We start from the raw sequence: 27,435 nt of genomic DNA on the forward strand, positions 1-27,435 counted from the left end.
GGGGGGGGGGGGGAAGTCCTTAAAGTCGGGAAAGAATAGAGGCAGGTCCGGATGCTTCAATACCTGGGCCGTTCTCGACACCCACATATTTGACGACTAGATCATCTACCAAAAGAGCAAAACGCTTGGGACGGAGAAGGGATCCGAGTTTGGGTTCTCCAATAGTCAAGTCAAGAGCCTCAAAGAATCCCGAGTCACTTGCGCTCACCATGAGCACCTTGCCATTGCTTCCGCTAACCTTGGCAAATGCATTCATAACGAACCCGTCATTTCCAGACACACATATGACTTTGTCGATACCATGCTTTTTAAGCTCGTCGTACTTGGCCAAGAATTCGGGGACATGTTGCTCAGAGCATGTAGGAGTGAATGCACCTATTTTCATAAAATACAAATATTATAATTATTATTATGTTAGAGCTTTTCATAAAGCTGATTTTCTTTAAGAAGAATATAGACTTGCCAGGGATAGCAAATATCACAGCCTTTTTTCCCTTGAGTTCTTCGTGCAACTTGAAAGGAATAGGGCTAAGGGACCAAGACAAAGAGAAAGGTGTCATATTAGTTAATAAAAACTCATTATTATTTTTTGGATGTTCAAGAATTATTATGTATTCTGTTACCGAGGGCATGCCTGTAAATCCTCTTTGGGGTCAAAGGGAACATAAGAGAGAGAGAGATCGGGAAGCTATAGTTTGGCGCGTAAGAACACGACAAAATATTGCTTTGAATACATACCTTGTCTCCAACCTGAACAGTCTATACAAAGAGCCATCTTGTTATTACAGAAATAATATCTATACACGTATATAATATGTAAAAAAAATCCTTACCATGGTTATATCAGTAAATTACAGGTTAAAAAATTGGTAAAGAGTTGTCGAAACAGATTTAGGAAACAATGAGCTTTATAGACTTTCTGGTGCAACTCCGCTCTGAATGACGCTTCTCTTATCGTCACTTCATCTACCTTTAATACTCTATAAAAGGCACTTATCTACACAGACAAGATATATTAGCTTGAGAGAGAAAGTACTACGTTAAATAATTATATTCTATGTGTGTTAATTTCTCAATATACAAGTTGTACAGCATATACCCAAAGAATAAACAGAGTAAAACACCCTTTATTATACATATATTCAATGAATTGTTTTTTGTCATTTAATCTCCGCTACATGTTTCCTTGTTCTCTGGTTTCCCTAAAAATAATAACAGCCTGCTTGTTTATAGACAACGCTCATTGACAGATCTGGTCATGCATGGAGTTCAACGACGTATAGTAACAGGGTCATTAGCTGGAACAAAACAATGCCTATGGAATCACATGATTCCGCGACTTCCTAGTCGTCCTCTTCGCCGGTGCCTGACAATGTCACCTACTGTGGGCCGTCGCCAACTTGATACAACCACCGAGAGCAAAGTTCAAGGAGTCTTGACGCCTTTCTTCTCTCAGACTGCAGAGGAAGAGAAGGAAGAACAAGCCCGGAAAAGTTATCCTCGCAAGACAGCCAAGGATGTTTCTAGCGCCACTTCACCACCCACCAAAACAAAGATGCTTGTCAGAGACTTTATTGACGATTCACTCTACAATCCCAACTATGGATACTTTTCGAAACAAGCTGTCATTTTCTCGCCAGAGACAGACTTTGACTTTAATGGAATGCAGGATCATTTGGAGTTCATGAACGAGTTAGCCAAACTTTACAAAGAGATTGAAGGAGATGTAGACGAAGTGGATGAAGTAGCTCGTCAAGTGTGGCATACGCCTACCGAGCTTTTTAAAGTATGCTCAGATAATAAATACACATGCTCCAAAGTAATGATTCTCATGCTCTTCCTATTCTTTACATGTAGCCTTGGTATGGCTTTGCTATTGCAAAGTATCTGGTATCAGAATACAAGCTCAACCATTTCCCCCACAAGGATCTTATTATCTATGAAATGGGTGCAGGTAACGGCACACTCATGCTGAACATCTTGGACTATATTCAGCAGAATGAACCAATGGTGTACAAACGCACCAAATACAACATCATCGAAATCTCTGGAAAACTGGCCGAACGTCAATCAGAACGGCAGGACGTTCGTGATGCTAAGGATCATCATCGATGTGTAACTGTGATCAATAAGAGTATTTTTGACTGGGATGTCCATGTTCCTGAACACTGTTTCTTCCTTGGGATGGAGGTCATCGTAAGTCTATTATATGAATGTGTATGTGCTTGATGACCAATCAGAATGTTACTCTTTTTTATAGGACAACTTTGCTCATGATCTTATCCGGTACGATATCAACACACTTGAGCCTCGTCAAGCCTTGGTGAGCACAGATGCCAATGGAGAGTACACAGAGATCTATGAACCTGTGGGTCAAGATAGTTTAATATCCCGATATCTGGCCACTCGTAAGGAGGTTGGATACCGTAGCCCAGTGCTTTCTCGAAAACTGTGGAATGCCCTCTTAAAGAATATGCCTTTGGCACCTAATCTTACCGCACCTGAATTCATTCCCACAAAGCTATTTATGCTGCTCGAAACCCTCAAAACTCATTTCCCTCAGCACCAGCTTGTATTGTCCGATTTCTCTAGCTTGCCAGATTCTGTAGATGGTGTTGATGCCCCAGTAGTTCAGACACGCTACAAAGGGACTATGGTGCCATGCTCAACTTACATGGTTCAGCCCGGGTGGTTTGATATCTTCTTTCCCACAAACTTTGAGCTTCTTCGGGACATGTATCTCCGCGTCTGTCGTGGTACTGGCGCAGGAAACGATAAGGGTGTTAGAGTACTAACTCATCGTGAGTTTTGTGAGCGCTATGGTGATATTGAGCGTACCACGACTCGCAGTGGAGAAAATCCGATGCTTATGTACTATGAAAACATGAAGATGATCCTTACTTAAGAAACCTATAATATACATGTATATACTAATTCCAGCTTGTTATCTTATCTTATCTTTTTATATATAAAAAGAAATAAATTTCATATAAAGTATATATATATATATAATATATCGGTTATTATGTACTGCGAAAAATAAGAGACCCTAATGATGATTCATAGGGCAAATTCAAAAGGGAACTCTCTATTCTTTCTCTTACCGTCTGCTATAAATAATTATATGCCCTCCATATATTATATGATTAGTTTCATTAATTTAACATCATATCTTTCTATCAATGGATTTGGTACGTCCAAGTGCTGTGAGACCAAAAGAGAATACCAAAGAGGGTTGTCATATGAGATAAAGTCTCCCAAATTCTGGAAGAAGAAAAAGAACATAAACATTCCAACCTGGTTATCACCAAGTATATCTAAAATTATATTTGATCATTCATTACATTTCTTTAATAACTTGGGGGAGTTGTTATTTTATTATTTTTCTGTATTGTATAAAGTGGAAGGTGAGGTGTTTTACATTGACCACAAAGATATAATGAGGGAAAAGTGGGATATTGAAATAGTGCATTCACTTTTAAGCTACAATAACAGTGAAATGTAAAAAATTGAAATTGGAATATACAAAAGGAGGGAAAGCAGTGCTTAATTAAAATGCAACCTTAAAACAACCCTTAAACCCCCGAAAAGGATGCAAAATTCATCTACTAGGGTTTCTTTTTTTTTCATCATAGTTTTACTATAGTATACTTCTCATGTTAGAAAAATAAGATCTTCAGAGCGCTTGTGACACAAATAGAAGCTAGAAATAGCTGATGTCTTCTTTTAGAAAGCAACAAGAGGCTCAACAGCCTTTGGAGTCTGAGGCTTCATTACAACAGCAACAACAACAACAAAAAGACCCTTATTTATGTCCATGGTTATATAGCCAAGGCAGTGATCGTTATTTAAAAAGCGCAATGTCTCACCAGTAACTTAATTTTTCTTTTGATACACTTCATACTCGTTCCCTCTTCCCTTCTACCATATCTTATAAGCTGTGCATTATATACGACAGCAAGATCAGCAAATAAAAAGCAGTATTTACCAAGCCGATACGAAAGTTCCAATCACCATCAATACTCAAAAGAAACAAGAACATTTAACCTTTCTTCACAGTGAGTGGAATAATACTTTCCTTTGAAAACTTTTTTTTTTGGGGAGGATCATTCCCAGCAGGTTCCAACAAGTGGCGTCTGAGATTAGAATATAAAATAAAAGGGAACGGTATATTTTGAAGAAATTTACTTATTTGAATGGTGATAGTGTGTGAGTGAGTTGATTTATTATATATTTGGGTTCTGTAAGTGATTTATGTAGTCTTTTGTATATGCATCTTGCTTCTTTAAAGCTTCTTATCCAAAACATCTCTGACGGTCTTGACAATGATTTTCTCGTCAGGGAAAGCAAGAGCCTCAAGGTTTCCAGCATAGGGGGTAGGAACATCGGCACCAGCAACACGGATGACGGGGCTGTCGAGGACGTTGAATGCATCAGCTATTCACACACACACACACACACACAGATAAAAGCGTTAATTAGTTAACTCTGTTTCAATCTCGTACACAAACACACGCACACGTATATATATATATATATATATATATATATATATCGTTTACATCCCAATAACTTACATTCCATGATCTGTGCAGCAATCTCGGAGCCAACACCAAATGATGCCCAGCCACCTTCAACAGTGATGATACGGTGAGTTTTCTTGACAGAAGCGATGACGGTATCGATATCGAGGGGTCTGATGGAGCGCAAGTTGATGACCTCAGCAGAGACACCGGACTTGGCGAGTTCTTCTGCGGCTTGCATACAGAAACCAACGGAACGGGAATGGGCGACAAGAGTGATATCCTTACCCTCACGCTCAACCTTTGCTTTACCGATGGGGAGAACAAAGTCAGCAGAGAGAGCCTCCTGAGACATGGGGAAAGAAAGACCGTACTGGAGTTCGTTTTCGAGAACAACAACAGGGTTGGGGTCACGGATAGCAGCCTTCAACAAGCCCTTGGCATCCTCAGAGTTCCAGGGGGAAACGACTTTGAGGCCAGGAATACAACCGTACCAGGCAGCGAAGCACTGGGAGTGTTGGGCACCTACACCAGCAGCGGCACCGTTGGGGCCACGGAAGACGGAGGGGCAAGTCACGATACCACCAGACATGTAGTGAGTCTTGGCAGCAGAGTTGACAATTTGATCAATAGCCTATAAGTATAGAAGTAGATCAGTAAAGCTCTTCACACCCATAACACAATCCAAAAACAAAAATATGTGTCTATTTATTTTCACTTCTTTGTAATATTACCTGCATGGCAAAGTTGAAGGTCATGAACTCACAGACGGGCTTAAGACCAGCCATTGCAGAGCCGACAGCCAAGCCAGTCAAACCCATCTCAGTAATAGGGGTATCGATAACACGCTTGGGGCCGAACTTGTCCAAAAGACCCTTTGTAACCTATACACATACACAACACATCAATACGTTTTGATTTTTTTGATTATAATTTTTTTTTTTAGTTGGGGACAAAAAGATCAAAGATCTCCGACAAAGTCTGCCTTTTCCCGTCTTTTCCCATTTTGCTTACCTTGTAAGCACCATTGTACTGGGCAACTTCCTCACCCAAAAGGTAGACCTTCTCGTCTCTAAGCATCTCTTCTTCTAAAGCTTGGTTCAATGCATCACGTACAGTCATCTATTTTTTATTTGGCGCGTCAATAATTTTATTGGTCCTGAAATCATACTAGTTAAAATATTTTACCTCGACGGTACCGCTAGACTGGAAACGCTTCTGGAGCAAAGAGGCCACAGCAGGCTTTGATGAGACAGCAACAGCTCTCTTGGCGACTGATGCCACGGGGGCAAAACGGTTCAATGTCGAGATGAAGGTCATGATGAAGAAAGAAAGTAAAGAAGAAGAAAAACACACTGAAAATCTGGGAAGAAGATTTTAAAGGTCACGAAACAAATCTTCCGTCTCCGCCATCTTTACCACCCTATATATATTTTTTAAAAAAAATGGGAAGAACTGGTCAAGAGACGCACATTAAACAATGGCTTATAAAAGTACTCACAGTTCAATATAGCTAGATATATGAAAGAGTTGTTTTTAAGAGTATTATTATTATCATGACGGGCAGTTTACAGCAATAGTTGTTTATTAGCGGCGAATTGTCCACCCTTGGCCAACAGTCCTTAAATACTTTTTTCCGCAGAGCATATTAATAAACAACATGACAGAATCAGCTGTATAACGGTTTTCGTCGTCTTTTACTTCATTCAAGACATCTTCTAGCGTCAACATTTGTGCAGGCTTATCACTAAAAACTTTGTACACTCGTGTAAGTTGTGTAGATCCTGGAGGTTCACGAAATGTTTCTCCAAAGCGATGGACAGAAAATGGTGCTGGTCCTCGACCTGTAGAGCTAGACCCGAATGTTGCCCTGGTCAATCCCGATGTCTCGCTAAAAACACTTTCGGGCCCCTGTCTATATCCATGATTGCTACTCCCATCGACACCACTGCCACTATTTACACCGCTACTACCACCACCATTAAGAGGTCTAGAGATAGCCATATCCGGGAAATTAAGTGGATCCGGATCTTCTGGTGTACCAATGGGTCTGAAATTCCCGGGTAGATTATTATACTCAAACTCATGGGAACGGCCAAGTTCGCTTAACCGTGGTTTTTTATCTTTTCGCAGATTATGGGTATAATCTTCAAATGTTGGACGATTTGTAGATCCACTAGGAAGAGACCTCTTGTTTATATTATGAGGTTCATACGATTCATCAAATATGTCTATTCGTGGTTTTCTTCCCGTCTTCAAGTCCTGAGCTAAAGTTTCAAAAACCCGTCGAGTAGTTGGCGTATCGGCTAAAGGTTTGGCATTTCTATCTTGTGCTCGCAACGGTGATATATCTTTTCTTCCTAATGAGGGAAGCTCTTCATCCATTGGCATGTTTCCGAAACGCTGTTCCCGTTCTTTAAAAAACCTTAGAGCTCGTTCACGATCTGCATCAGTGCCTACACCCAAATTTGCTGGATCATCAGAAGCAGAATATGACACGGATGGTCTACGGAAAGATGTTTTGCTGTTATTTGTAGCAGATTCCTCGTCTCCAGAGGTCTCAGACGATGGCGAAAGATCATAAAGACCACTTGATTTTAATATACTGTCTGTTTTCATACGTGCCAAGTCTCGTTGTGGCGTACGTGCAGTCTCTGCTGTGGGTGGGACAGGTTGGGTAAAGTCCGGTAAAGACTGTGCTATTTGCCGCCTTGAAGGTATGAGGTGCGGTTCCAGTAAATGTTGGTGGCCTTGTTTTACAGGTTCGATTATGCGCTCTGAAATACTGCGAAAACTCTCTGTAATTGAGGTTGTTTCTGAGATAGCGTCTATACCAGTGGCAAAAGCCCCAAATGGACGTGTTAGAGGAAGTCTATTTGTACCATGGCCAGATGATGAGGATGAGCTTTGAAGCAAATCAAAGAAATAGCCCCATGTCTAAAATGCATATTCAGCTATACATTATTTTCCTAGACTTTATTGTACTTTTATATAAAATAAACTCTATTTTACCTGGTGGGTCTTTAATATATTATGTGTAGCTTCTGAGAATTTATCAATCATCGGTAAAATTGAGGATGCAATCTGATTACATCTTGAAAAGTTTTGATCTGTATCTTGAAGTAGCAATGTAATGTTTTGCTCTAGTCTCTCAAGTTCGGCATTAGCTTCTTCATCGTTCATGATGCGAGTTATAAAACGTTACTATTGTGCTATGAATTCCTATTGTTTTTAGAAGGTAGGCTCAAGTTCGTGACTCTCTTTCTTACATGTATCTACAGCGTTTTTCTTCAAGAACAAAGAAGAAGAAGGGCAAAGATGCTTTTATATTTCTTGATAGTTTAATTATCATTATTCACAGTGTTTTTAAGTTAAGGTGTTTATATATCCTTGCTTATGAATCTCTTTAAGGTGTAACACTCCTTTATACCTTTTTTAAAGAAATCTTTTACTGAAATAATGTGCTTTGCTAGTTCAAGTTTTCAATTTTTAGAATTCTGTGGTTTAATGGTTGACCAATAAGATTTAAAGTGCTCTTCACGACCTCAGACCTTACACGAAACAATTTCGGAACTACATGTTACTCAAGATATGTTTGGAGTGCTTGATCTCTAAAATGTCATCACAGTGTGTCCATTTTTCTTGTATTAATCCTTGCATTCTTTATTTTCCAATATTCTTATTAAAACAAAACAATAATGAACTACAACTACCATAGTAACACTGTTCTTAGAGAAGGAGGAGTCGAAGAATTTTTACAAACATTGTCTAATGCTTACCCTTGGATTTCCTAAGCGACAAATGCCTTAGAAGAGCAAACACGTTCCTTTAAAAGAGTGTTTATCATTTTGTAACGATTATTAATTCTCTCTCAGACCCAAAATGCACTTTAAAAAGTTGTCATGTTAATATGGATTTACAGTATCTTTTTTTCTTGAGCTTCCCCGTAAATTTAACGGAATTTTGAGTTAATGATTGGTCCTAAGTGTCCTCATACAGTAAAACACACTTCACAAGGCGCATAATTTCTCTTTTCCAACATGCATAACAAGTTCTTAACAGCCTTACAAAAAGCACAATGTCTTTACCAATAAAATAATACACAAAAAAGCAGTGAATAAAGCAACGATACCTAAAAGTCGAAAAGTTGAAAAGTGTAGAGATACCGAAAAAAAATCTGTTAGAGTTATCTACACATTTATGTATAGATTGCATAAAAATCAGTCTGGAATTTTATTCTTATTATGATCATTTTTTTTTGGAATTACTATGTAATAACTATTCCATACATATATATATATAAGAGTCAGTATAAAAGAATTATTCGCTTAAAAGAAGTCTTTATCCTCTGATACGGAATCCATGTACTGCTGTCTAATGAGTTCCAGACTCATAGTAGACGAAGCCATGCCTTGCGGGTGAGCCAAATTCAAAAGGTTTAGAGTAGGTCCCATTGAATCGCGCTCTGCTAGAGAGGATTCATGATGGGGTGGTGGGGGCGGTGGCTCTGAATTGGTTAGTTGGTAATTTCTTGACGAAGTTTGCTGATACTCTTGCTCGATTTCTTGTTGCCGAGCTTCTTGTTGTTCCAAAGTCCTGTTTCTGCGATATGGTTGGCGGCTTCCCCAGTCATCAACTGTTGCCGATGATATTGTTTGTTCTTGAACATGTGCATTGATTTGTCTATTTCCAATAGATCTAAAGTCACCATGTTCATGTTGGTCGTCGTCTTGTGGAGCAGTTCGTCTATACGGAAGTGTCTGACTACGTTGCAAAGCAGCAACCCGCAAGTTTGTTCCAATCTGTCTGCGCTGTGACGACCTTTGACCTCGCCGATGGACAAGACAAGCAGGGGAAGAAGTTTGACGGAAGAGATTGACATGAGGTAGGACAACCATGTTGCTGGGATCATCTTGGAATGAGTGGCGCCGTTTCGCGACCATGGGTTCCTTAACATTAGGTTGAGTAACAAAAGGTACAGTAGAAAGCATTGGTGCTGACGAACGTCTCGATTGACGAGAGGAAGTAGCGGGGTGACTAGGTGCATGTGGAGGAATAGAAGGAGGTGGTAAACCAAATTCATGTAGAGATACAGGTCGAATATCAAATTCCTCCATCAAAATTTTACTTTCGCGTTCACTAGGAATCTCTGGTTCATAATGCGTCTTTTCATCTGGGGTCCAGGAAGTGTAAACATCGATTAACTCAGAAGTAACATTGCGCTCAGCGTGTCTGTGAGACCCAGGTGGTGTATATTCTGCTGCAGCTGGAGTTATGTTTTTGTGAACATCATTCTGAGGAATTGAACGTGGGATATCAAAGCTAGGCTGTCCAGTTCTTGCTTGTTGAACTGTGTTGTTGTACTTGATGAGATCTTCATGGGCCGAAGAAGGGTCCCTCTGCTGATGCCAGTATGAGTTAGCATAATTGCCATTCACTAGACCACGAGACTCATCATCTATATCACTCTGTAGGGTAGGCACTCTACGCATAGGCAAGTCGTTGAAAGGAAGGGGAGCAATTGAATTCAGATTATCTGCCTCATCTTCGTGTTCAGATTCTTCGTCTATACCCTGCTGTATCTCCTCTTCGTCTAAAGTGCCAAACTCAAGTTTGCGTCCGTTATCCATTGCAAGAACTGTCTTACGCTTATTATGGCGGTTGCTAAATCCATTGCGCTCGTCAAGATCTACTTCATGACGAATCTTTTTTCCAAACTGTTGTGTCATCTCAATAACTTCCGGAATACGATGGCTCTTGCTTGGTTTTTGCTCAGTAGAGCTGTTATACACCTGAGGAAGAAGGTGCTTGACATTTTCATGTACAATTGGAGTAGTAAGCTTGTTATGTAGGAAAGGATCTTGGTATTGCTTTGAAAGATCATCCTTTGATGAATCTTTGGTGTGTTTCTCAGGCTGGACCATAGGTGTACTTTCCTCAACATAATCCAGTGTATCGTCTGTCCCAATCAAGAAAGAACCGAGAACATGTATGCGACGGCTGTAAAAGTATTGGTATGCAACGGTGATAAAAGGCAATGGAATCAAGATATAAGACTGGATGTGTCCACCTTTGAGGTTCAAAACCAAGATCATGATGAGTTGAAATAAAAGAACGGAGCACATCACCGTTTGGAATAGAACGGGCCACATTTTACCACCACTTTCAATCTTGGTGACATAAATATACATGAGCATGTACTTGTAAATCATGGTTGCAATGGCAAAGTATACAAATGCAAAGGGTAGTACAAGTGGTGCCATCGCGCTGTAAATGAGTGCGATAGTGAAAAAGAAGAGCAGGAGATTGTAATTTTGGGGATAGTCAAACTCGGGTGGTTTGGCAATGTCTCGAAGTTCACGGGGGCTTGGACGAGTGAACATTTTACTAAGCGTGATAGTACACAGAGGTAGAAGTTGAGCCAATTCCATCGTCATGCCTAGCCCTTTTACGCACACATAGTTTATCCAAAATGTCGATACATCAGTGATGTTCTTGGCCAGCTGAACTATGTACTCTTTCATGCTCTCGTTTGTAGGTAACGAACCAGACGAAACAAGAACCTTGATTTGACCGTACAAGCCAATTATAATGGATGTCAGAGTAAACACCAGCAGGTTGTTGATGATAAAGAAGAAGTAAAGTTTGATGAGTACTTTACGATCGAGGGTGGTCTGGGTTCGATATCCTTGAATCTTTGAGATATATCGAAATATCATTGGAAGTACAAAAAAGAAGATAGCTGTTATAATAGGTGTAAACCAGGCCTGGACAATACCCATCAGAATTTCATGTTCGGTAATGAAAGTTTCAGCATTGGGCAATAGACGAATAAGATTGATCACATTTGAAGTGGCTGAGAGTGCACCCACAGGAATCATCCAGACAAAAATGAAGGCAATGTAGAAACTTCTTCCAATCCATCGCTTTGTTTTGCGCGTACTAGCGTCCATAGGTAGGTTTGGCCAGATAAGATCATTAGGAGATGGCGAGAGTCGAACATTAAAAGCAGGTTTTGACATGGTCTTGGAGATTTTTTCGAGGGCTCGATCCGTACTGTGAGCCCATTGAATTTTCTTAAAGGAAATCCAACCGTAATTTGCGATTTTTGTATTAGACTTGCGCATTTTGAGGACTTGGTCTTCGAGGTCCTTTACTTGTTTAGTGAAATAATCGATTGCGTCAACCTTTTTACCGAGACAAGCAATTCCACCTACTCGTACAGTTGGTCGCTTCTTTGCTACAGCCTTTCCATCTTTTGGGTAAGAAAGTCAATTACTTTAATTGCTAATATGTGGGTGTACATGGAGAATTTTATTTTTGGGATATTCTTACCAGTGAGGTAACTAGCAAGGGCATTTTCTAATTTGTAGACGGCATCCTCGTGTTCTTTGGTAAGTTTTGTGAGTTTTGCGTTGTGGTGTCCCATCATGGCCTGTTGAATAGGGTGATGGAGATTAAAAGTCTCCAGCCACTTCTTTAATTTCTCGTCCGACCGCATGGCCTCAGGTACATTTCCAATCATTAGTGATTTGTGGCTCGTATCTGTGTTGCGAAAGAACTTTTGACGCATGTCGATATAGTCACACGATGCTCTATACATTGCCCATCCGATTACGAGTGAAAATAGCCAGGTTGCTGCGGCTGGTGACCAGTACCAGCGTGTGTCAGGGTTAGCACTTAATTTACCATTAAGATAATTGATCCCCGATATAGAAAGGAAATCAAGACCAGGTGCTGGTGGCCAATCTCTGTTTAGGTGCGACATAAGGATTTTTTAGCTTCTTTTTTCTGTATTTGGATTGTGCTAATTCACTTTTATATACATTGTAATTAAAAATAGTATGTTCCTTTCTTACCCTGTATTTTTAGTTGCCACAATGTTAATTGGAAGTAGTACGCAGAGACCCACGAATGCCATAAATCCAGTCATTCGACGCAAGAGACGTAGAAATCGTAAATAAAGCACTGCATCGCAACCAATGCGTTCGAGCAAGAATGAATCCGAGGTAGAAAACACAGGTTTAAGCCAGGCAAACCAACCCGATCCAAGTACAGGGGGACGTTTTCTATGAAGCAACACGCAATAATTAGAGATCAATTAAATCGAAAATGATAATAATTCAACAGTCTATTAAGATTTTTAATTAAATATATAATATATACTAGCTTACTCTGCCGAAGAGAATTTTGCTTTGGGTGCATAGACCAGCGAATGCCTTGGTCGCACCCAACTGAATCCTGCCAAGACGACCAACGCAACAGCCAGATTGATACCAAGCTGTATAGCCATTGATTTGATGGTAAGGGTGGCATCTTGCTGTTTTTGCTCACTGAGAGATACGTAGACACCTCCCATCTAAATATTCTGGCTTTTATGAACTATTTTTTATTTTGTAATATGTATAATAAGGAAGAGATACAAGATTTATACAAAAATATAAAAAAAAGCAGAAAATAAACAAATCAATAAAATATAAATAGAGGAGAATATAAAATAAAGAGCTGGTGCAACCTCGTATTTCTTTTTTCTACCTTCTTCGTCTCACTTTGGCAATCTTGTAATTCTCTGTTTCCTTTTCATATGTCGACTTCCAAACACTCTCTTCGCGTCACAGTCGGCCCTTCAGTCGACACACTCCGCCAAATACACATCAACCAAGACAGCAACCCAATACGTCTCCAGACTGAGCTTTTTGATGGCTATATTGTCGTCCGTCTCAAGGACTATCCAGATCCTTCCGCCTATTTTGACACACATGAGGATAAATTCTGTATACAGGTTGTCGGGAGATTTCTCCAAGACTGCACAGCAGACGACATTCTGTTTGGCAATGAGTTTGAAGCACCTTTGACATTACCTTTTGGATCATCAATTGCCTTCAAGTTTGCAACTTGGTTTGATCCCGGTCTCCAACTCGATCTGTATTCAGACCATCCCCAGGCATTTAGTCCACTTATCGTGACTATGAATCGACTAGCTGTTCACAAAAAACCTTTACCTGTCTGGCCATATAGCCAAGGCCAAGGAGTAGAGGAAGATACAAGTGAATTGGGATTGAATATTGACAACACCTCTGAAGCTCGTAAAGCATATTTCATTGATCCTGCCCACCGAAAAGCCATTAAGGTCGATAAAGATCAAGTATGGTCAATGGACTTTTGTAATCCTTATCTTGATTTTAAAAAGGTACGCCATAACACATCATCCTTTTTTGTAGGATCTAGTCTGACTGTATATGATTGACAATTTACAGTGTACCATGAGCTTGCCAGGGTTTGAAGTCAATGTACTTCGTTATTGGGATGGACAGGTATAGCTCTTTTCACATATTGGACGTTTTCAAACTAGTAAAATCTTCTATAATTTTTATTCTTCTTCTTAGCCTTTACGTTATGTGGCAAAGTCAAAAAACAACTCTGCCGTATTCTTTATTATCCAGTTTGAATTGACAGTCGATGGCGCCGAGTCTACAAGTGATGAGGTTGATTGATATCATAGAATTTTATAGGATCTACTGTGAATTTCTTTTTGAATCTCCTTTCGAAGAAGTTCTATGATTTCAGATGATTCAGGAAATTCAACAGGTGCACTGTGTTGTTTTATCAGATTAGTTAAAATATAATAACATCATCAACATTAACCCGTTTCTTGCTGTACCTTTGGTCTCTAAATCCAATCGATCGAATGGGAAGTAATAGTCTAGAGGTACCTATAAATTGATAGGTGTTAATTAGAAAATACTTGATTGATTTTACACTTACTTGTGATGAAACACCCTTGCCACAAACCCTGCTTTGCATCTTGAAGTTTAGGGAAAGTCCACAAAATCTCAATCTTATTTCTCTCGCACACAGCCATCACAATCTTCATTACGGTTCCTAACAATATATGCTCAAGAGGAGCACACACTACAACCGGTTTATCATTTCTAACTTCCACTGAGAAAAAATTTGATGACATCCCTTCATAAATATTCCCTTCACTATCTGTCAGGAGAATCTCATTAACATCTTTGGGTTTGTTTCTCTCCATTTCTGCTCGATCCCTAAAGTAAACATAGGTTACAAAAACATGCATAGCTATATTTATAATTACCTGACCCATTGCGAATCTTTGATCTCTGGGGAAACTCTTAATTCTTGTTCTGCAATAACTTTGCATCTTTGTTGAGGAGGATCAGGCAGAAGGCAAAAATGTGCCGCAAGGCATGGTTTGTGCAACTAAGGATCGTGTTAAATGAATTCATTCTCCCACAAAAAAAAACAAATTAATCTAACTTCTGTTGAGTAAAAAAACAGGTACCTCAAAAGAGTAGGAAATCATAACAGAAATTTTGGCTTCTTTTATGGAATCATTAATAGCTGCATAATACTCTTTCAATCCAGCTCTCAGAAACGGTACAAGCAAGCCTTCTAAACGTGTAATATCGCGAAACGGAGCCATTGAGGTCTTAACGTGTTCGTTTTCTTCAGTACTGTGCTGTGTAAAATTCATCAGCGACAGAGAGTTAACCATCCGCTTGAAATGACTAGTCAATTCTACAATTGACCCATGTTCTACGGTACGCATTCCGGTATAAGCTCCTATACAATCAAGGCATCTTATTAAAGCCACTATAAATCACAATCGTGTTTTACCTCTAGGATAGCGCTCAATAAACTCATTAAAGGTGGTAGTATCTATTTGTGTTGTGTACACAGGTGGCTGATTGAGGTTTATTGTGTTGGTTTGTTCGATTATCACTGCATTCCAATGAGTTTTTGTTCAACTTTTTCTCTCATTTGAGATTACTCACAGGTTGGAATTGGCATCTTAATAGTTGAGATGAATCTTCGTTTTTGCGGACCTCCAAGAGAACGAAGGAAGTAAGACATATTAATTTATTCTTGTCACAAAAAAATAAAATAGGGTTTGCATATTAAATGTTTTTTGAATCAATTAATTCCAATATTCATAATATCAATTATGTAATATATATATATAAGTATATTTGTGTTTATGTATATATATAAGAGAGAGAGAGAGATGTTTTATTTCTACTTGGCATGTGGAAGATGGTTACATTGGAAAAATAATAATAAACAAATGGATAGATTGATAGTGTTAACAAAGAGAACGGGAGCGAAAGAGTGAAATATAATAACTTGATAAAAATCATTAAAACAAATGGATTTGATATGCTTATAGAGAGGAAGGGACATCGAAAGAAAAAAAAATAAAAGTAAAAGGCAGGGCGAAGAGGGTGGAAAGATAGCAACGATAAAATACCGTGGTGCTTTTAGTCTTTGCTCTTCTTTTCCTTCTTCTCCTTCTTCTCCTTCTTTTCCTTCTTTTCTTTCTTTTCCTTCTTTTCCTTCTTGGCCTTCTTAGGGGACTCATCTTCGGCCTCAGGCTCGGCCTTTCTCTTCTTGCCGGCAGAGACTGCAGAAACAGGCTCTTCAAGCTTAATCTCATCTTCATCGTTGTCCATACCATCAATAACCTTCTTCATGACATCGAGGTTCTTGGCGGGTAAGGCACCGCTGTCGTAGAAAGCTAAACGTTCCTCGACCTGAGCCTTCAAGGCCTGACCAAACTTGTCTGTAGGCTTGTCGCTGAAACAATCGATACGGGAAGCAATGGTACATTTGTTGGCCAAATAACGTGAAATACGACCCTTGTTCTTGGCACCAGCACGGCCAATGAAAGAAGAGTGGTAGATCAAACCGTACTTGGGTGTGTTACCCTTGGTCTTCAAGGCGCGGAAAAGAGCTTTTTCAGCACCCAAGATTTGAAGAGTAGAAGCAGGGTATTTGGAAAGGTTGGTGAGGGAACCAGCCTGGGAAATCAGACGGGCACCAACAACATCACCGATCAAAGCGGCCAAGTTGGGAGCAACGTAGTTCATCTTGGTCACCAAGTAGTTGTGGAGCTTCTTGCGATATTCGGCCAAGTTGACAACACGGTCAGCAAAGTTCTGAATGTTGATCATATCGATGGGAGAAATGTCGGTTCCCATTGAAGCACGGGCAGCGTCAAGGATCTGCTTGGCAATGGTCTCATCATCATCAAGGACCTCAGCCATAGCCTCCAAGTGCTCTTCGGACAGCTCTGATTTGTTTTTGATCACCTTGACAAGCTTGGCATACTTATAGTTATCGTTGACAATCTTGACAAGCTCGGGGAAATGCCATGAGTACCACTCTCTCATGCGCATAGCAAATGTGTTGACATCTTTGTCCAATTGATCCAAAAGAGCAATGGCCTGGATAATCATGTTGTCGGCACGGTTGACGTTGAACTTAACCTTGGCGCGAGAGTAGCTGTGGCCAAGACCAAGCTGAGCCTTCTCCAAATCACCTTCCTTCAACTGACCAAGTAACTTGTCAGCCCAAAGACGGATTCCACGGACCAATTCCATTACGGTCTCGTCGGCAACACAGTCATATCCACACTCACCCTTGATAGCACCAGCCAGGTTCTTTTCTCCAACACCAAGGGAGAAAGAGCTCTTTTTGGAGGCCTTGGGGAGGTTCATTTCCAAGAAAGCCTTGAGCGAAGGGTTAACAATACCTAGAATACATAACAGTAGAGAATATTAGTACGATAGGGGTTTAGTATTGGTAACAGTAAAAATTACCTTCAGACACATCGTTGGCATTCTCCAAGGCATCGGCAGCACTCTTGAATGGGGAGAATGACTTGAGCTTAATCATCTTTCCAAATTTGGAGAGATCCTGAACAGTCTGCTGAACTTCGGCCAACTTTGATCCAATCTCTTCGGATTGGAGACGCTCGAACAGCGCATAGCCAGAGGCTGTTTCGAACAGCACGTAATTAACCTATAGATATTTTTTTGGTTGAAATGAGCATTGGCTTGGTCGATAATGAGTATTAAGATATTACCATGAGGAAAGAAGTGGAGTAGAAAATGTAGGCCGTTCAGGTGTCAAAAAAAAGGACCGGGTCTTCAAAAAATTTGTTATTCAAGAAAAAAGTTGGAAAAAAGGATCGGTGGCGTCTGTTGTGACTGTTACAGTATGCAACCTTACATTACCCGATTACTGGTTTCGACTTTTTATAATTTTTTTTTTTTTTATTTTTATTTTTTTTTACTTTTTTGCTTTGTATGCATTGTCCGGTATTTATTGGCGAGCGTTTACATCGTATGGCCATAAAAAGCATTACATTTTGCTTATAATTTTACGTTTTTATTTGAATAACCTCCTAGAGATTACGCATATATTAAATTACATTGTAATTTATGCAGCTGAATGAAACAAATATTCGATTTTATAGTTGAGTAGGAAAAAAATGTTTTAGGGCTGATGAACGCACAGACTGTTAAGAATCATCGAGTAAAAATAAAGAGGAATAATCTCATTGCTCAACTATTGTAATACGCGACACAAAGGCAAGAAACACTAAGATCGCGTAGAAAGACCTATGGAATGATTTTGCACAAGATGACGAGCTAAATGGGAGATTGATGAAACACGTACTATCTGTCTTTCTCTCGATGTGGCTCTTGTTGCTGACAGCCACGAGTCACTATAAATTCTTTCCACAGTTGACCTCCCCAAATGGCACTATATGCCCAATTACGTCTGCTATTCTTTCATGCCTAAAAAGAAAGTATCTTTGGAACTTCGTCATATTACAGACGAAACTTTACGCATCAAAATTTTGCTGTGTATGAAGATGATGCCCCTCGTGTCTAGAAAGCTGGTAAATTGATTTATTCTTCCGTTTTCTATAGTGTAGCTGATGATCTCATATTGTATTGGACAAAGAGTTTTAAAAACATCTTATTCTTACTCTTATATTGGAGGGTATCCTATAAATACAAACCCTAAATACTTTTAGTGACAAATGCTATCTAGATAATTTGTTCAAAATACGTGTAAAAAGCACCATAGATAGTGGGAGTAATATAATGAATATATAACAGAAAGAAAAAAAGAACGTTATTACTAGTTATTTATTAAGCTATTTTTCGTATACGTGTGTATATTTTTGGACAAAATACAATTAATCTTTTTGGGCGATTCTTTTATTCGTTTAATACTTAAATCCAAGTACAGAATATGAGTTTATTTACTTTTGAACATTTTTTTTCATTATGTATGATGTTTATAAAATCGAGGTCATTTCCCTCTATTTTAGAGTAATTTGAACAGTTGATACTTAATTATCCATTTATCCAAAAGTACATTATATATGCACAACAATCGTGTACATATATTGAAGCTTTGTGCGTAAACGACTGTTTAGATTATTTTGAATATTCTGTCTTTGTAAAGTGCTGATTTTCTTTTTGAGTTTTTTAAGTAGAAAATTATCCTGCAAACACAAGCTTTCAAGTACCAGATTATTACAATGATAATGGCTTGGAGCATACGTTTTGGGTCAATATGTTGAAAAGTTCTCTATTCATTAGCTCTCCTTCTTCTTCTTCTTCATTAGCCGGCTAATGTTCATAGTAGAATTAAGAATTTCAGTGTGACATATACTTCAGCAGCTGGTCAAGAATAATGCTATTATTAAACTTCGTAAATGCATTTGGTCTTAAAGTATGACACGCTTAAAATGCATGCTCTTTTTTCTTTCAATATTATATTTGTATTAATTTACATTTTGGTAATTGAAGTCTGTGCTCTTAGATTTGATTATATAGATGTGTGTGTGTATCCACACCCAACTCTTTAGCTGCTATAATAAATAGATATTCGATTAAACATTTGAACATTAGAGTAATATAGTTATATAGTCTTACTCGAGTATAAAAACATGTCATAAAGTATATTATACACTCATTTGGAATAGATACCCCACTGTTTAATATATAAAAAATATATCTTATTGGATATGTGTGTATTGACATGATAATTAAAGCCAAATAGGTACACTTGTTCAACATGTTATATTTGTAATTAGAAAAAGGAAGGTGTTCATGATGGAATATAAAATATCTTATAAACATCATTCGACTTTAATATACCTTTCTCTCTTTAGCTATCTTTTCATTTATAATTATTATTATTTTAGGCCTTTGCCTACCTATTTCATGGTAAGGATATATAGGTATTCTGTCATTGTAAAATAATGAATGGACCATGGAAGCTCCGAGTGTATGTTTTTATTGGTTTGTTTGTATCAAGACTTAGGGAGACTCTGGACAATATTCAAGTAAAGACCAGAAATTCATTAAATATCACAACTATCTTTATTCCATACAGCAAATGAAACACTTCTTGAAAGTCACGGCTGTAGTAGAATCAGTTTTCATCTGGCATAATTCAAGCACCCAACAAAATAGAATAAAATGTAAAAATACAATAAAGAGCATTTCTTCTTATTTTATTCCGTCTTGTTCTTCGCTCAGCCAAAGCTCAGCTCAGCTCTCTTTCTTCTTTTCTATTCTTTCTCTTTCACTTTCTCTATTTTTTTTATAGTAAACAGTGCTTGTAGACGACTATCCCATTGTAACACATTTCTCTCTCTCTCTCTCTCTCTCTCTCTCTCACTCTCTACTCCCCCCTTTTTTTAAATACACATATTTATATATATTAATATATTAATATATATATATATAAATAATAGTAATAATAGTAATAATAATAATAATAATAATAATAATAATACATATATAAATATATATATAAATATTATTCTTGGCTGACATCACCATCAAACCGTCATCGATCCCCCTTCATCTCATTCTCTATTAAAATAGACCTACTTATCCACGCCATCTAATCATGGCATTTGCAAACACAAAGCAAGGGAAGAAACAAGACCCAAACCATCACAAACCATCACAAAAGTAATTATCAATTCATCATCACATCATCAAACTAACATCTTGCGCTCTAGTCGTGGAAGCCATAAAAAATGGGGAGGAAATCAGAATAACGGACGCAATGGCTCTTACGCGTTCACAAACAACAATACTAATAGCAATGGTCCTGTGGAATCTAACTTTAAACAACCCGAGCCTTATGTCGAAAGTCCAGACATTGCAAAACTCATGCACGAACGAATGCTATTTCTCCTGGTCCATCTGACAGTAAGCCAACCAACATATACATTTCTTTTTAGTTGTACACACACGCATACATTTTATATATATATACAAAAATCTAAGAATATTCTTTAATAATACTAATAATAATGCTAAAAATCGATTAAAATAAAAATATCTATTATTTTGGAATGCTATTTCTTTTATTTTCTTCTCTTCTTCTTGTTCTATGTGTAGGGTAGTGTTGTCCATGTCACAGTTCGAGATGGTACAAAATTTGAAGGAGTCTTTCACGGTGCTTCTTCGGAGGGTGATCTTGGTGTGTCACTCAAAATGGCTCGGAAGATCTACGATCCTGCCGCCCCTCCGAGCGAAAACGGAAAGTCTAATCCAGTCAAAAAGACTTTGTTGATTGTTGCAAAAGATCTGGTAGAAATCAGTGCACCAGATGTAGATCTCACTGTAGGAGAAGGACCTGTCCAAGATCGTGATTGTAAGTTTTAATTATTGAAAATATATATAATATAGTTTGCATTTTGTATTTATTTATTTATTTATTTATTTATTTGTTAATGAATTAATTAATTAATATCAATGTCTTTATTTTGTAGCATTCAAAACAGATACAGATATTAGCAGTAAAATGGAATTTAAAGAACGCGAATTACATCGATGGAATCCTGAAGTACAAGGCAGTGCTTTGGAGTCGCTTGAAGATATGGATGCCTCTGCAAATAATGCCGGGTCGTGGGATCAATTTGCGGCAAACGAGAAACTGTTTGGTCTCAAGACTGACTTTGATGAGGAAATATATACAACAAGGCTCGATCGATCAGCACCCGGGTACAAGGATCGAGAGAAAAAGGCAATTGAAATGGCTAATGAAATTCAAAAGGTAAAACCAAAAACCAAAAACCAAACAAAAAACCGACAGAATTACTCATGAAATTACATAAAACTCCGAGAAACATGAAATTGTTATCACTTGTGCATTAACGTGTCTAAATTTTGTGTAAATATCATCTAGTCTACAACAACAAATGTACATTTGATGGAAGAACGTGGAATGGAAGTAGAAGATAATGGAATGGACGAGGAAGACAGATATGGTGCAGTCGTACGTGAGGTAAACCCGAACAAGTATATGCCACCGGCTTTACGCAAGCTGCAACAACAACAACAACAACAACAACAACAACCAGCTGTAAAGAAAGAACCCTTGCAAGAAAAGCCTGTTTCAAATCTTCCACCAAACAGTCCGCTCCACAAACTCACCACTGGAACACCCTCAAAAGCCGTCGCTCCAACCGGAGCTCCTCTTTCTTCTTCTCATCCCAACATGCGACAAGAATCCAGTGCAGCACTCAGCAAAATTGGAGGCAGTGTAAAGGTAGATGATTATAGAACGATATAGGAATAAGGGAAACCTTAAAACTAAACTTCTGTGGTCGAATAGAAGCTTGGTGACTCTCCCTCAAGCAACAAACACATCGAAGCAGAGATCGCGACTACATTTCGCCAGTTTGCCTTGGTTGAAAAGGACAAGCTCCATGCAAAGAAGCAGGCGCTGCAGAAAAAAGAAAAGGACGGGCGCCTGGCTGATCTGAGGAATTTCCACAAAACCTTCAAGCTTAATGTACCCGTTCCTCCTGATCTTGTGCCTCTTTTGTCAAAAGGAAAAAAGAAAACCGGGTCTCCCGAAAGTGACAAGACAGTCAGCCTGCCTTCCCCCGAGGTTCTCAATAAAGAGGCTATTACCAAGGAAACAATCAAAGATGTGGCTATTTCGACTGAAGAGAAATACTCGGAGAAGTTTGAAAAAGAATCAGCCTCGACTGCTTCTCCTCCTATGGTAGCACCTGTTACTCCTCCTCCTACCGCTGCTGCTACTCCAGTTGCTGTTACCGTTGCTGCTGCTGCTGCCAACCCCGAGGAATCTACAAAGTCTACTGTAGTATCTGCAGCACCCAAGGCATCTCTTGTCGGGTCCGGATTCAAGTTTAATGTCAAAGCTTCCGAATTCAAGCCAAACCCTGTGGCACCTGCATTTGTTCCTGTAAGCAAACAAACAAACCAAAAAAAATATATATGACTATATTGCTATTGTTTGACAAAGGCTAATTTTATTTTTCTGCTTATTTAGGGAGGATCGCGCGTGGCTTCTAATGAGTCGTCCCCATTCTTTGCAGGCCGTTTGTTGAAGAAAGGGGGCTCTACAGAGCACCTTTCGGTAACAGAAATGTTCTCGGCTCCTTTCTCACATGGGAAGAATGTGAGCCCCAGTTCTGTGGGTAAGACCAGATAAGATAATGATAATAAATTGAATTAATTCTCAACTGTAAATATATATGAAAATGTATATCTATAGGACCTATTTGGCCATTCGGAAACAAGCCATATAGACACCAGTTTACTCAGTTTATTCACTATGATGAAGACGTTTACACCGGTTATCCTCCTCCCAATTATCCTTATGGATATCCTCAGTATCGCTATCCTCAGGTAAACTAGAATACACAGAGACAAAGTCATTCACAAAGAAACCAAATAATAACTTTTACTGTAGCAATATATGCCTGGTATGGCTCCAATTGCTGTTCAGCAACCTCCAGGAGCTCCTTACATGAGTTCACAGTTTGTTCCCAGTGGACCCATTAATGGTGCACCGATGCAACATGGTGGATCGCCTATGCAGCATGGCGGGGCCCCTCCGAATGTTACATATAGCCCACAAATGCCCAGTGGATCACCCCGTAAGTAGACTACATTACATTACAGTACATAAATGAATTAATAGACAAACAAATAAATATAACCCAATATCTAACCAATTAACTACTCGTTTCTTAAGACGGATCTCCTTTCCCTCAAGGTTATCCTTCTCCACAAAGGTCACCAATGATTCCGCAAGGGATCCCACCACATCAAGTGTACCAATATCAAGGAAACCCACCCCATGGTAAGATTTCTTTAATGTGTAAAATCAGATTTGACATTGCTAATTTTTTTTACGTTCTTTTTTATTGAAGGTGCTCCTATGATGATGCGTTACCCTCCTGACATGATGCCTCCTAATGGTTCAGGACCTTCTGTAATGATGCAACGGCCTATGATGGTAGAATCTAATATGATGCACTGCCCACCACAAGAACATACTTCTCGTAAGTTGTGGGTCACCCACAAAATACACAGAAATCAGTAAATATATAAATATACATATACATATACATATACACATATACACACAATACATATAAGAATCCTTGGGATCCTGATACATTCTCTATGTTTACAAAATAGCTGAAATACAGACGGACTAAAAACAAAAAGCAAAACAAAAGCAAAACAAAAAAAAACCAAAAAAAACCTTACCGACACACCAGTCCCACATTATACAACTTCCATCATTTTACACTAAAATCTTCAAACACGCGCTCCCTCCTTCTACTGTAAATTGCTTATTCTTCATTTCACTCTTTTACTCTTTCTTCATTATTCTTTTGATATTTGTTTTTTTTTTGTTTGTTTGAAATGTCAATTTGCGTTTGTTTTTTGATACTTTAAAGCTAGCAGTATGTTTCTGTTTCCTTTGTTTTTTTTGTAACAAGGAAGAGAACAAAGTAAAGAAATAAAAACACACATATATACATATATATAAATAAATAAAAGAAGAAGAAGAAGAAGAATGGAAAGACTACCGAGTACAAGTGCTGTAATTTGAATTTGAATTTTATATTTATCAAGAGAGTTTGTGCTGTCCTTTTTCTGACCTAGAGCTATCTGTCATCTTGGCAGTCTTGGCCCCAAATTGAATGGCCCTTTTCCAATTCTTACTTGCCTCAGACAACCCCAGTCGACGAGCTACGTTACGCAAAAGAAGCTTTTCGCCAATACCTCGCTCATAACGAAGATCCATTTTGATATAAATTGGGCAGCGACACAACCAATTTACAACATCTGTACTCAAGAACGGGAAACGGACTTCTTTCCCATGATCTGACATTATACGATCATCTCGACCTAAGTAGTTGTATATCATCATTAACATTATCATTTTCTGATTAATAGCAATATAATATGTAACTTGCCTAAATTACGGGTAGAAATTCTGTCCACATCCATTTGTGTCTACACAAACACATTTTTTAGCTTGTTTTACTTATTGGCATGTTTACCTTTCACAGCCTTTTCTTTCTTCCCTTTGTTCTACGATCAACCATTGCTTGATTACCTCTTCAATAACTTTATCCCAGCCACCACGGCGGAATGCATCCTTGTGGCGGGAATACCCACCCAATTGTTCATCTGCTCCTAATCCAGAGAGCAATACTCGAGATCGGCTATGATATGGCTACATAATCATTGCATTAGATACGCATGTAATAGAAATCAGTTAGATGACATACCTTTGTATTGCCATTGTCATCAATTGTTCCTTCACCACGAGAGGCAAACCAGAATGCCATAGCAATACTCTATTTGTCCAAAAGATAGATATATAAATACGATGAAAATTGCCAAGCGCTTTTGGTTTGACTGTCTAAGTATGGTCTAATTGAGATAATAATATTCACCAGGTCCATCACTGTATCTAATGGATACATTAATTCAATAATCCTCTGTTTGTGAGACATGGCTTCTGGGTAAGGAACATTGATTTCCACAAAATTCCATATTCTTTCTGGTGCAATCTTTCTATTCGATTAACCGACAACAATTCTTATCATTATCATTATCATTATCATTATTATAATTTATTCTAATTACCTTAGTTCAGCTACACCTGCTCTGCCAGTGACTCGGTCGGGTGTATCGTAGATGTTGATTGTTTGAATGACGGGTTGTTGGTCCAAGGCAGTGGAGCTTTCTTCGGTAACCTCGACATCATTGTGCTTCTTTTTGTTCTTTGACTTTTTTGGTTTTTGAAGAGCCTGCTCACGACGAGGGTTCTCAAACGCGACATTAAGAAGATCAATAGGCTCACAATGAGGCAAGTGTTGATGAGCTAATGCAGCAAGAGTTATGCAATCCAAGCCCCCAGAAAACAATATGGCCACTCTGGCACATGCTTCGATAGGACTAATAGTTTCAAAATATATGAATTAGATCAAACCACATTATCAATACTATCTGAGACACCAAATGAGAGAAAGGGGGGCGTTTATATTATTCTACACACCCAAGAGATGGAACATCAGCTACACGTCTTCGGACAGACTCGCTCAGAACAAGAGTAAATTCTTCTATAGCGGTTTCCATCTCACCATCTACGACAGGCTCTCCTTCTCTGGTATCAACGGAAAGGTCTTTAGGCACATATCGATTGATTAAAGGAAAAGGCTTTTTTTTACAAGACAAAGAAAAAAGAAATTGATTAGTCTACATTTTGTCTTATAGTAATAAAGAAAAAAGAACAAGAATGCTATTAATCTTACCAATGGCAATGTATTTGGTCCAGAATTTTCTTGCTGAACCCAGGAAAAGTGACGGATTGGATGTCCAAATACAGATTCGTCTGTTGTTTCTGTCTCGATATCTTCCATTTGAATACAGTATAAACCGTCTGCAGGAACCTCCTCCCACACAACATTATCTGATCCTGAATCTGAAGAAGCAGAAGAAGGTCCTACAGAGCTCAACATAAAGCTTTTGTTTGTGAGACTCTTGGAACGTGCCCACAATAACGACCGACGTCCAAGACAATCACGTCCAAACCATAGTCTATTGGTGTGCGCCTACAATACATATATATATATATTAGTATTCATACAATTTAATAATATAGATAAAATAAAACAAAATAAAAGTAGTATTCTTCTATTCATTACCTGCCAAAAAACAAATGCAAATGGGCCTTCGATCTGTGTCAGGATATCCAAAACTGCCTTTTCTGATGTATCTGTGGGACTGATTCCAGCCAATCGACGCACTAATACCTCTGTATCATTTTCTCCCAAAGTGATCTAATATTAATATTTATAAGATACTCTTAATTAAACCAAACATAACCCCAAGATATCTTGATTACATCTCTTTTTTATATATATTTTTTTTATATTTGTGTATTTGTACTTTACTTCAAGTCCACCAAATATTTCGCCATTCCAACTCAATACGTCGCCAGTGGCAGGTGTCATTGGCTGAGGGACGACATGATCACCACGAAGATGCAAGACTGATGAGAAGAATCTTAAATATAGTTGTGCTTGTTGATCTTGAATTGTAATGACGTGAGTTTGCTGAGCATCGGGTCCTATTTCACATTAACGGATCAGCTATGATCATACAAGATCGCCATCAATGTAAGTAAACCCTGCCTCGCTTTGTGTTGAGTGCCTCGAGAGAATTCCACAAGGGCGAATTCTCGGGCCGAGTGTCAGAAATAGAGAATAATATACCACACATAGATTGATATACGTATGTATATGTGAGTGTAATAATTTTTTTTAATATATATATATGTATGTATGTATGTATTTATTGCTGATCTTCAAAGGGTTTCCGCCCTTCTATCGATTGTTGGTGACTTTTCTTTTTAGAGGTTAATATCGTATACTTTAGATTTAGAGTTTTTGGAAGGATGGTCAGAGTATTTGTATTGTGTATCGGCACCTAATTAGCCGGCAAACTTAAGCTAGTAGATCAGATCAACCGTTTGATCCGAACAATACGGCTTTCACAAAGTACAAAAAAATGACTTGTGCGTATAGGGATGTAAGGGAATCTTTTTTTCTTAAAAAATAAGAATTGTCGCTTGATGAATATGTCCAAAAAAATACAAATTGCTTGCAGATCAGGAGTAGACAACGATAGCCAAATGTGTAGCACTTGTAGAAATAGGTCCATTGATCCAAAAGTAATATACCTTTTATTTGCCTGTTTGCGATTAACGTGCAATTGCACTA

General features: G+C 38.5%; 10 protein-coding genes across 10 annotated transcripts; 3 read left to right on the forward strand and 7 right to left on the reverse strand.

The window, feature by feature from the left end:
• Window positions 1-19: 19 nt before the first annotated feature.
• PHYBLDRAFT_115419 (hypothetical protein) lies at window positions 20-385 on the reverse strand (the record flags this gene model as incomplete). The annotated part of the gene is made up of 1 exon (XM_018428461.1): window positions 20-385. The coding sequence occupies one exon, from the start codon at window positions 383-385 to the stop codon at window positions 20-22; it is 366 nt and encodes a 121-aa protein (XP_018288320.1).
• A 987-nt stretch (window positions 386-1,372) lies between these two features.
• On the forward strand, window positions 1,373-2,905 carry PHYBLDRAFT_115778 (hypothetical protein; the record flags this gene model as incomplete). The annotated part of the gene is made up of 3 exons (XM_018428480.1): window positions 1,373-1,786; window positions 1,858-2,196; window positions 2,261-2,905. The coding sequence occupies 3 exons, from the start codon at window positions 1,373-1,375 to the stop codon at window positions 2,903-2,905; spliced, it is 1,398 nt and encodes a 465-aa protein (XP_018288321.1).
• A 1,247-nt stretch (window positions 2,906-4,152) lies between these two features.
• Window positions 4,153-5,845, reverse strand: PbPdhE1b (PDH complex beta subunit; the record flags this gene model as incomplete). Its single annotated transcript, XM_018440072.1, has 5 exons — window positions 4,153-4,437; window positions 4,578-5,157; window positions 5,258-5,407; window positions 5,538-5,645; window positions 5,712-5,845. Coding segments are annotated over 5 exons (1,124 nt in total), but the record flags the coding sequence as incomplete, so codon positions are not given.
• A 265-nt stretch (window positions 5,846-6,110) lies between these two features.
• On the reverse strand, window positions 6,111-7,706 carry PHYBLDRAFT_171666 (hypothetical protein; the record flags this gene model as incomplete). The annotated part of the gene is made up of 2 exons (XM_018436641.1): window positions 6,111-7,460; window positions 7,536-7,706. The coding sequence occupies 2 exons, from the start codon at window positions 7,704-7,706 to the stop codon at window positions 6,111-6,113; spliced, it is 1,521 nt and encodes a 506-aa protein (XP_018288323.1).
• A 1,077-nt stretch (window positions 7,707-8,783) lies between these two features.
• On the reverse strand, window positions 8,784-12,882 carry PHYBLDRAFT_188075 (hypothetical protein; the record flags this gene model as incomplete). Its single annotated transcript, XM_018439451.1, has 4 exons — window positions 8,784-11,778; window positions 11,859-12,274; window positions 12,383-12,592; window positions 12,698-12,882. 4 exons carry the CDS (start codon window positions 12,880-12,882, stop codon window positions 8,852-8,854), a joined length of 3,738 nt encoding a protein of 1,245 aa, XP_018288324.1. The 3' UTR covers window positions 8,784-8,851.
• Window positions 12,883-13,107: 225 nt separating this feature from the next.
• On the forward strand, window positions 13,108-14,017 carry PHYBLDRAFT_16040 (hypothetical protein; the record flags this gene model as incomplete). Its single annotated transcript, XM_018434176.1, has 3 exons — window positions 13,108-13,713; window positions 13,781-13,837; window positions 13,910-14,017. The coding sequence occupies 3 exons, from the start codon at window positions 13,108-13,110 to the stop codon at window positions 14,015-14,017; spliced, it is 771 nt and encodes a 256-aa protein (XP_018288325.1).
• Window positions 14,018-14,138: 121 nt separating this feature from the next.
• Window positions 14,139-15,401, reverse strand: PHYBLDRAFT_60188 (hypothetical protein; the record flags this gene model as incomplete). Its single annotated transcript, XM_018440608.1, has 6 exons — window positions 14,139-14,236; window positions 14,289-14,572; window positions 14,623-14,747; window positions 14,830-15,110; window positions 15,165-15,269; window positions 15,323-15,401. 6 exons carry the CDS (start codon window positions 15,399-15,401, stop codon window positions 14,139-14,141), a joined length of 972 nt encoding a protein of 323 aa, XP_018288326.1.
• A 404-nt stretch (window positions 15,402-15,805) lies between these two features.
• Window positions 15,806-19,624, reverse strand: PHYBLDRAFT_156009 (hypothetical protein; the record flags this gene model as incomplete). The annotated part of the gene is made up of 3 exons (XM_018433456.1): window positions 15,806-17,079; window positions 17,147-17,348; window positions 19,622-19,624. The coding sequence occupies 3 exons, from the start codon at window positions 19,622-19,624 to the stop codon at window positions 15,806-15,808; spliced, it is 1,479 nt and encodes a 492-aa protein (XP_018288327.1).
• A 561-nt stretch (window positions 19,625-20,185) lies between these two features.
• On the forward strand, window positions 20,186-24,194 carry PHYBLDRAFT_188077 (hypothetical protein). The gene is made up of 12 exons (XM_018439452.1): window positions 20,186-20,332; window positions 20,383-20,575; window positions 20,768-21,023; window positions 21,142-21,425; window positions 21,558-21,920; window positions 21,987-22,586; window positions 22,674-22,821; window positions 22,899-23,032; window positions 23,097-23,283; window positions 23,382-23,489; window positions 23,560-23,691; window positions 23,831-24,194. Exons 1-12 carry the CDS (start codon window positions 20,268-20,270, stop codon window positions 23,848-23,850), a joined length of 2,490 nt encoding a protein of 829 aa, XP_018288328.1. The 5' UTR covers window positions 20,186-20,267; the 3' UTR covers window positions 23,851-24,194.
• A 45-nt stretch (window positions 24,195-24,239) lies between these two features.
• On the reverse strand, window positions 24,240-26,987 carry PHYBLDRAFT_177972 (hypothetical protein). Its single transcript, XM_018437933.1, has 11 exons — window positions 26,848-26,987; window positions 26,608-26,783; window positions 26,359-26,493; window positions 25,966-26,265; window positions 25,710-25,870; window positions 25,442-25,609; window positions 25,105-25,225; window positions 24,937-25,005; window positions 24,762-24,881; window positions 24,619-24,658; window positions 24,240-24,550 (listed from the first exon to the last, which is right to left on the reverse strand). The coding sequence occupies exons 1-11, from the start codon at window positions 26,933-26,935 to the stop codon at window positions 24,270-24,272; spliced, it is 1,659 nt and encodes a 552-aa protein (XP_018288329.1). The 5' UTR covers window positions 26,936-26,987; the 3' UTR covers window positions 24,240-24,269.
• Window positions 26,988-27,435: the final 448 nt, after the last annotated feature.

This window comes from Phycomyces blakesleeanus (assembly GCF_001638985.1).
Source record: "Phycomyces blakesleeanus NRRL 1555(-) unplaced genomic scaffold PHYBLscaffold_19, whole genome shotgun sequence".
Lineage (NCBI taxonomy): Eukaryota > Fungi > Mucoromycota > Mucoromycetes > Mucorales > Phycomycetaceae > Phycomyces > Phycomyces blakesleeanus.

Coding starts and splice junctions, on each gene's coding strand:
- PHYBLDRAFT_188077 (XM_018439452.1), top strand. CDS start 20,268: ATGGCATTTGCAAACACAAAGCAAGGGAAGAAACAAGACCCAAACCAT. Junction 22,587..22,673: donor TGGCACCTGCATTTGTTCCT/GTAAGCAAACAA, acceptor CTGCTTATTTAG/GGAGGATCGCGCGTGGCTTC. Junction 23,490..23,559: donor TCAAGGAAACCCACCCCATG/GTAAGATTTCTT, acceptor TTTTTATTGAAG/GTGCTCCTATGATGATGCGT.
- PHYBLDRAFT_177972 (XM_018437933.1), bottom strand. CDS start 26,935: ATGTGTGGTATATTATTCTCTATTTCTGACACTCGGCCCGAGAATTCG. Junction 25,871..25,965: donor GACCAAATACATTGCCATTG/GTAAGATTAATA, acceptor TGTAAAAAAAAG/CCTTTTCCTTTAATCAATCG. Junction 24,659..24,761: donor GGGATAAAGTTATTGAAGAG/GTAATCAAGCAA, acceptor GTGTTTGTGTAG/ACACAAATGGATGTGGACAG.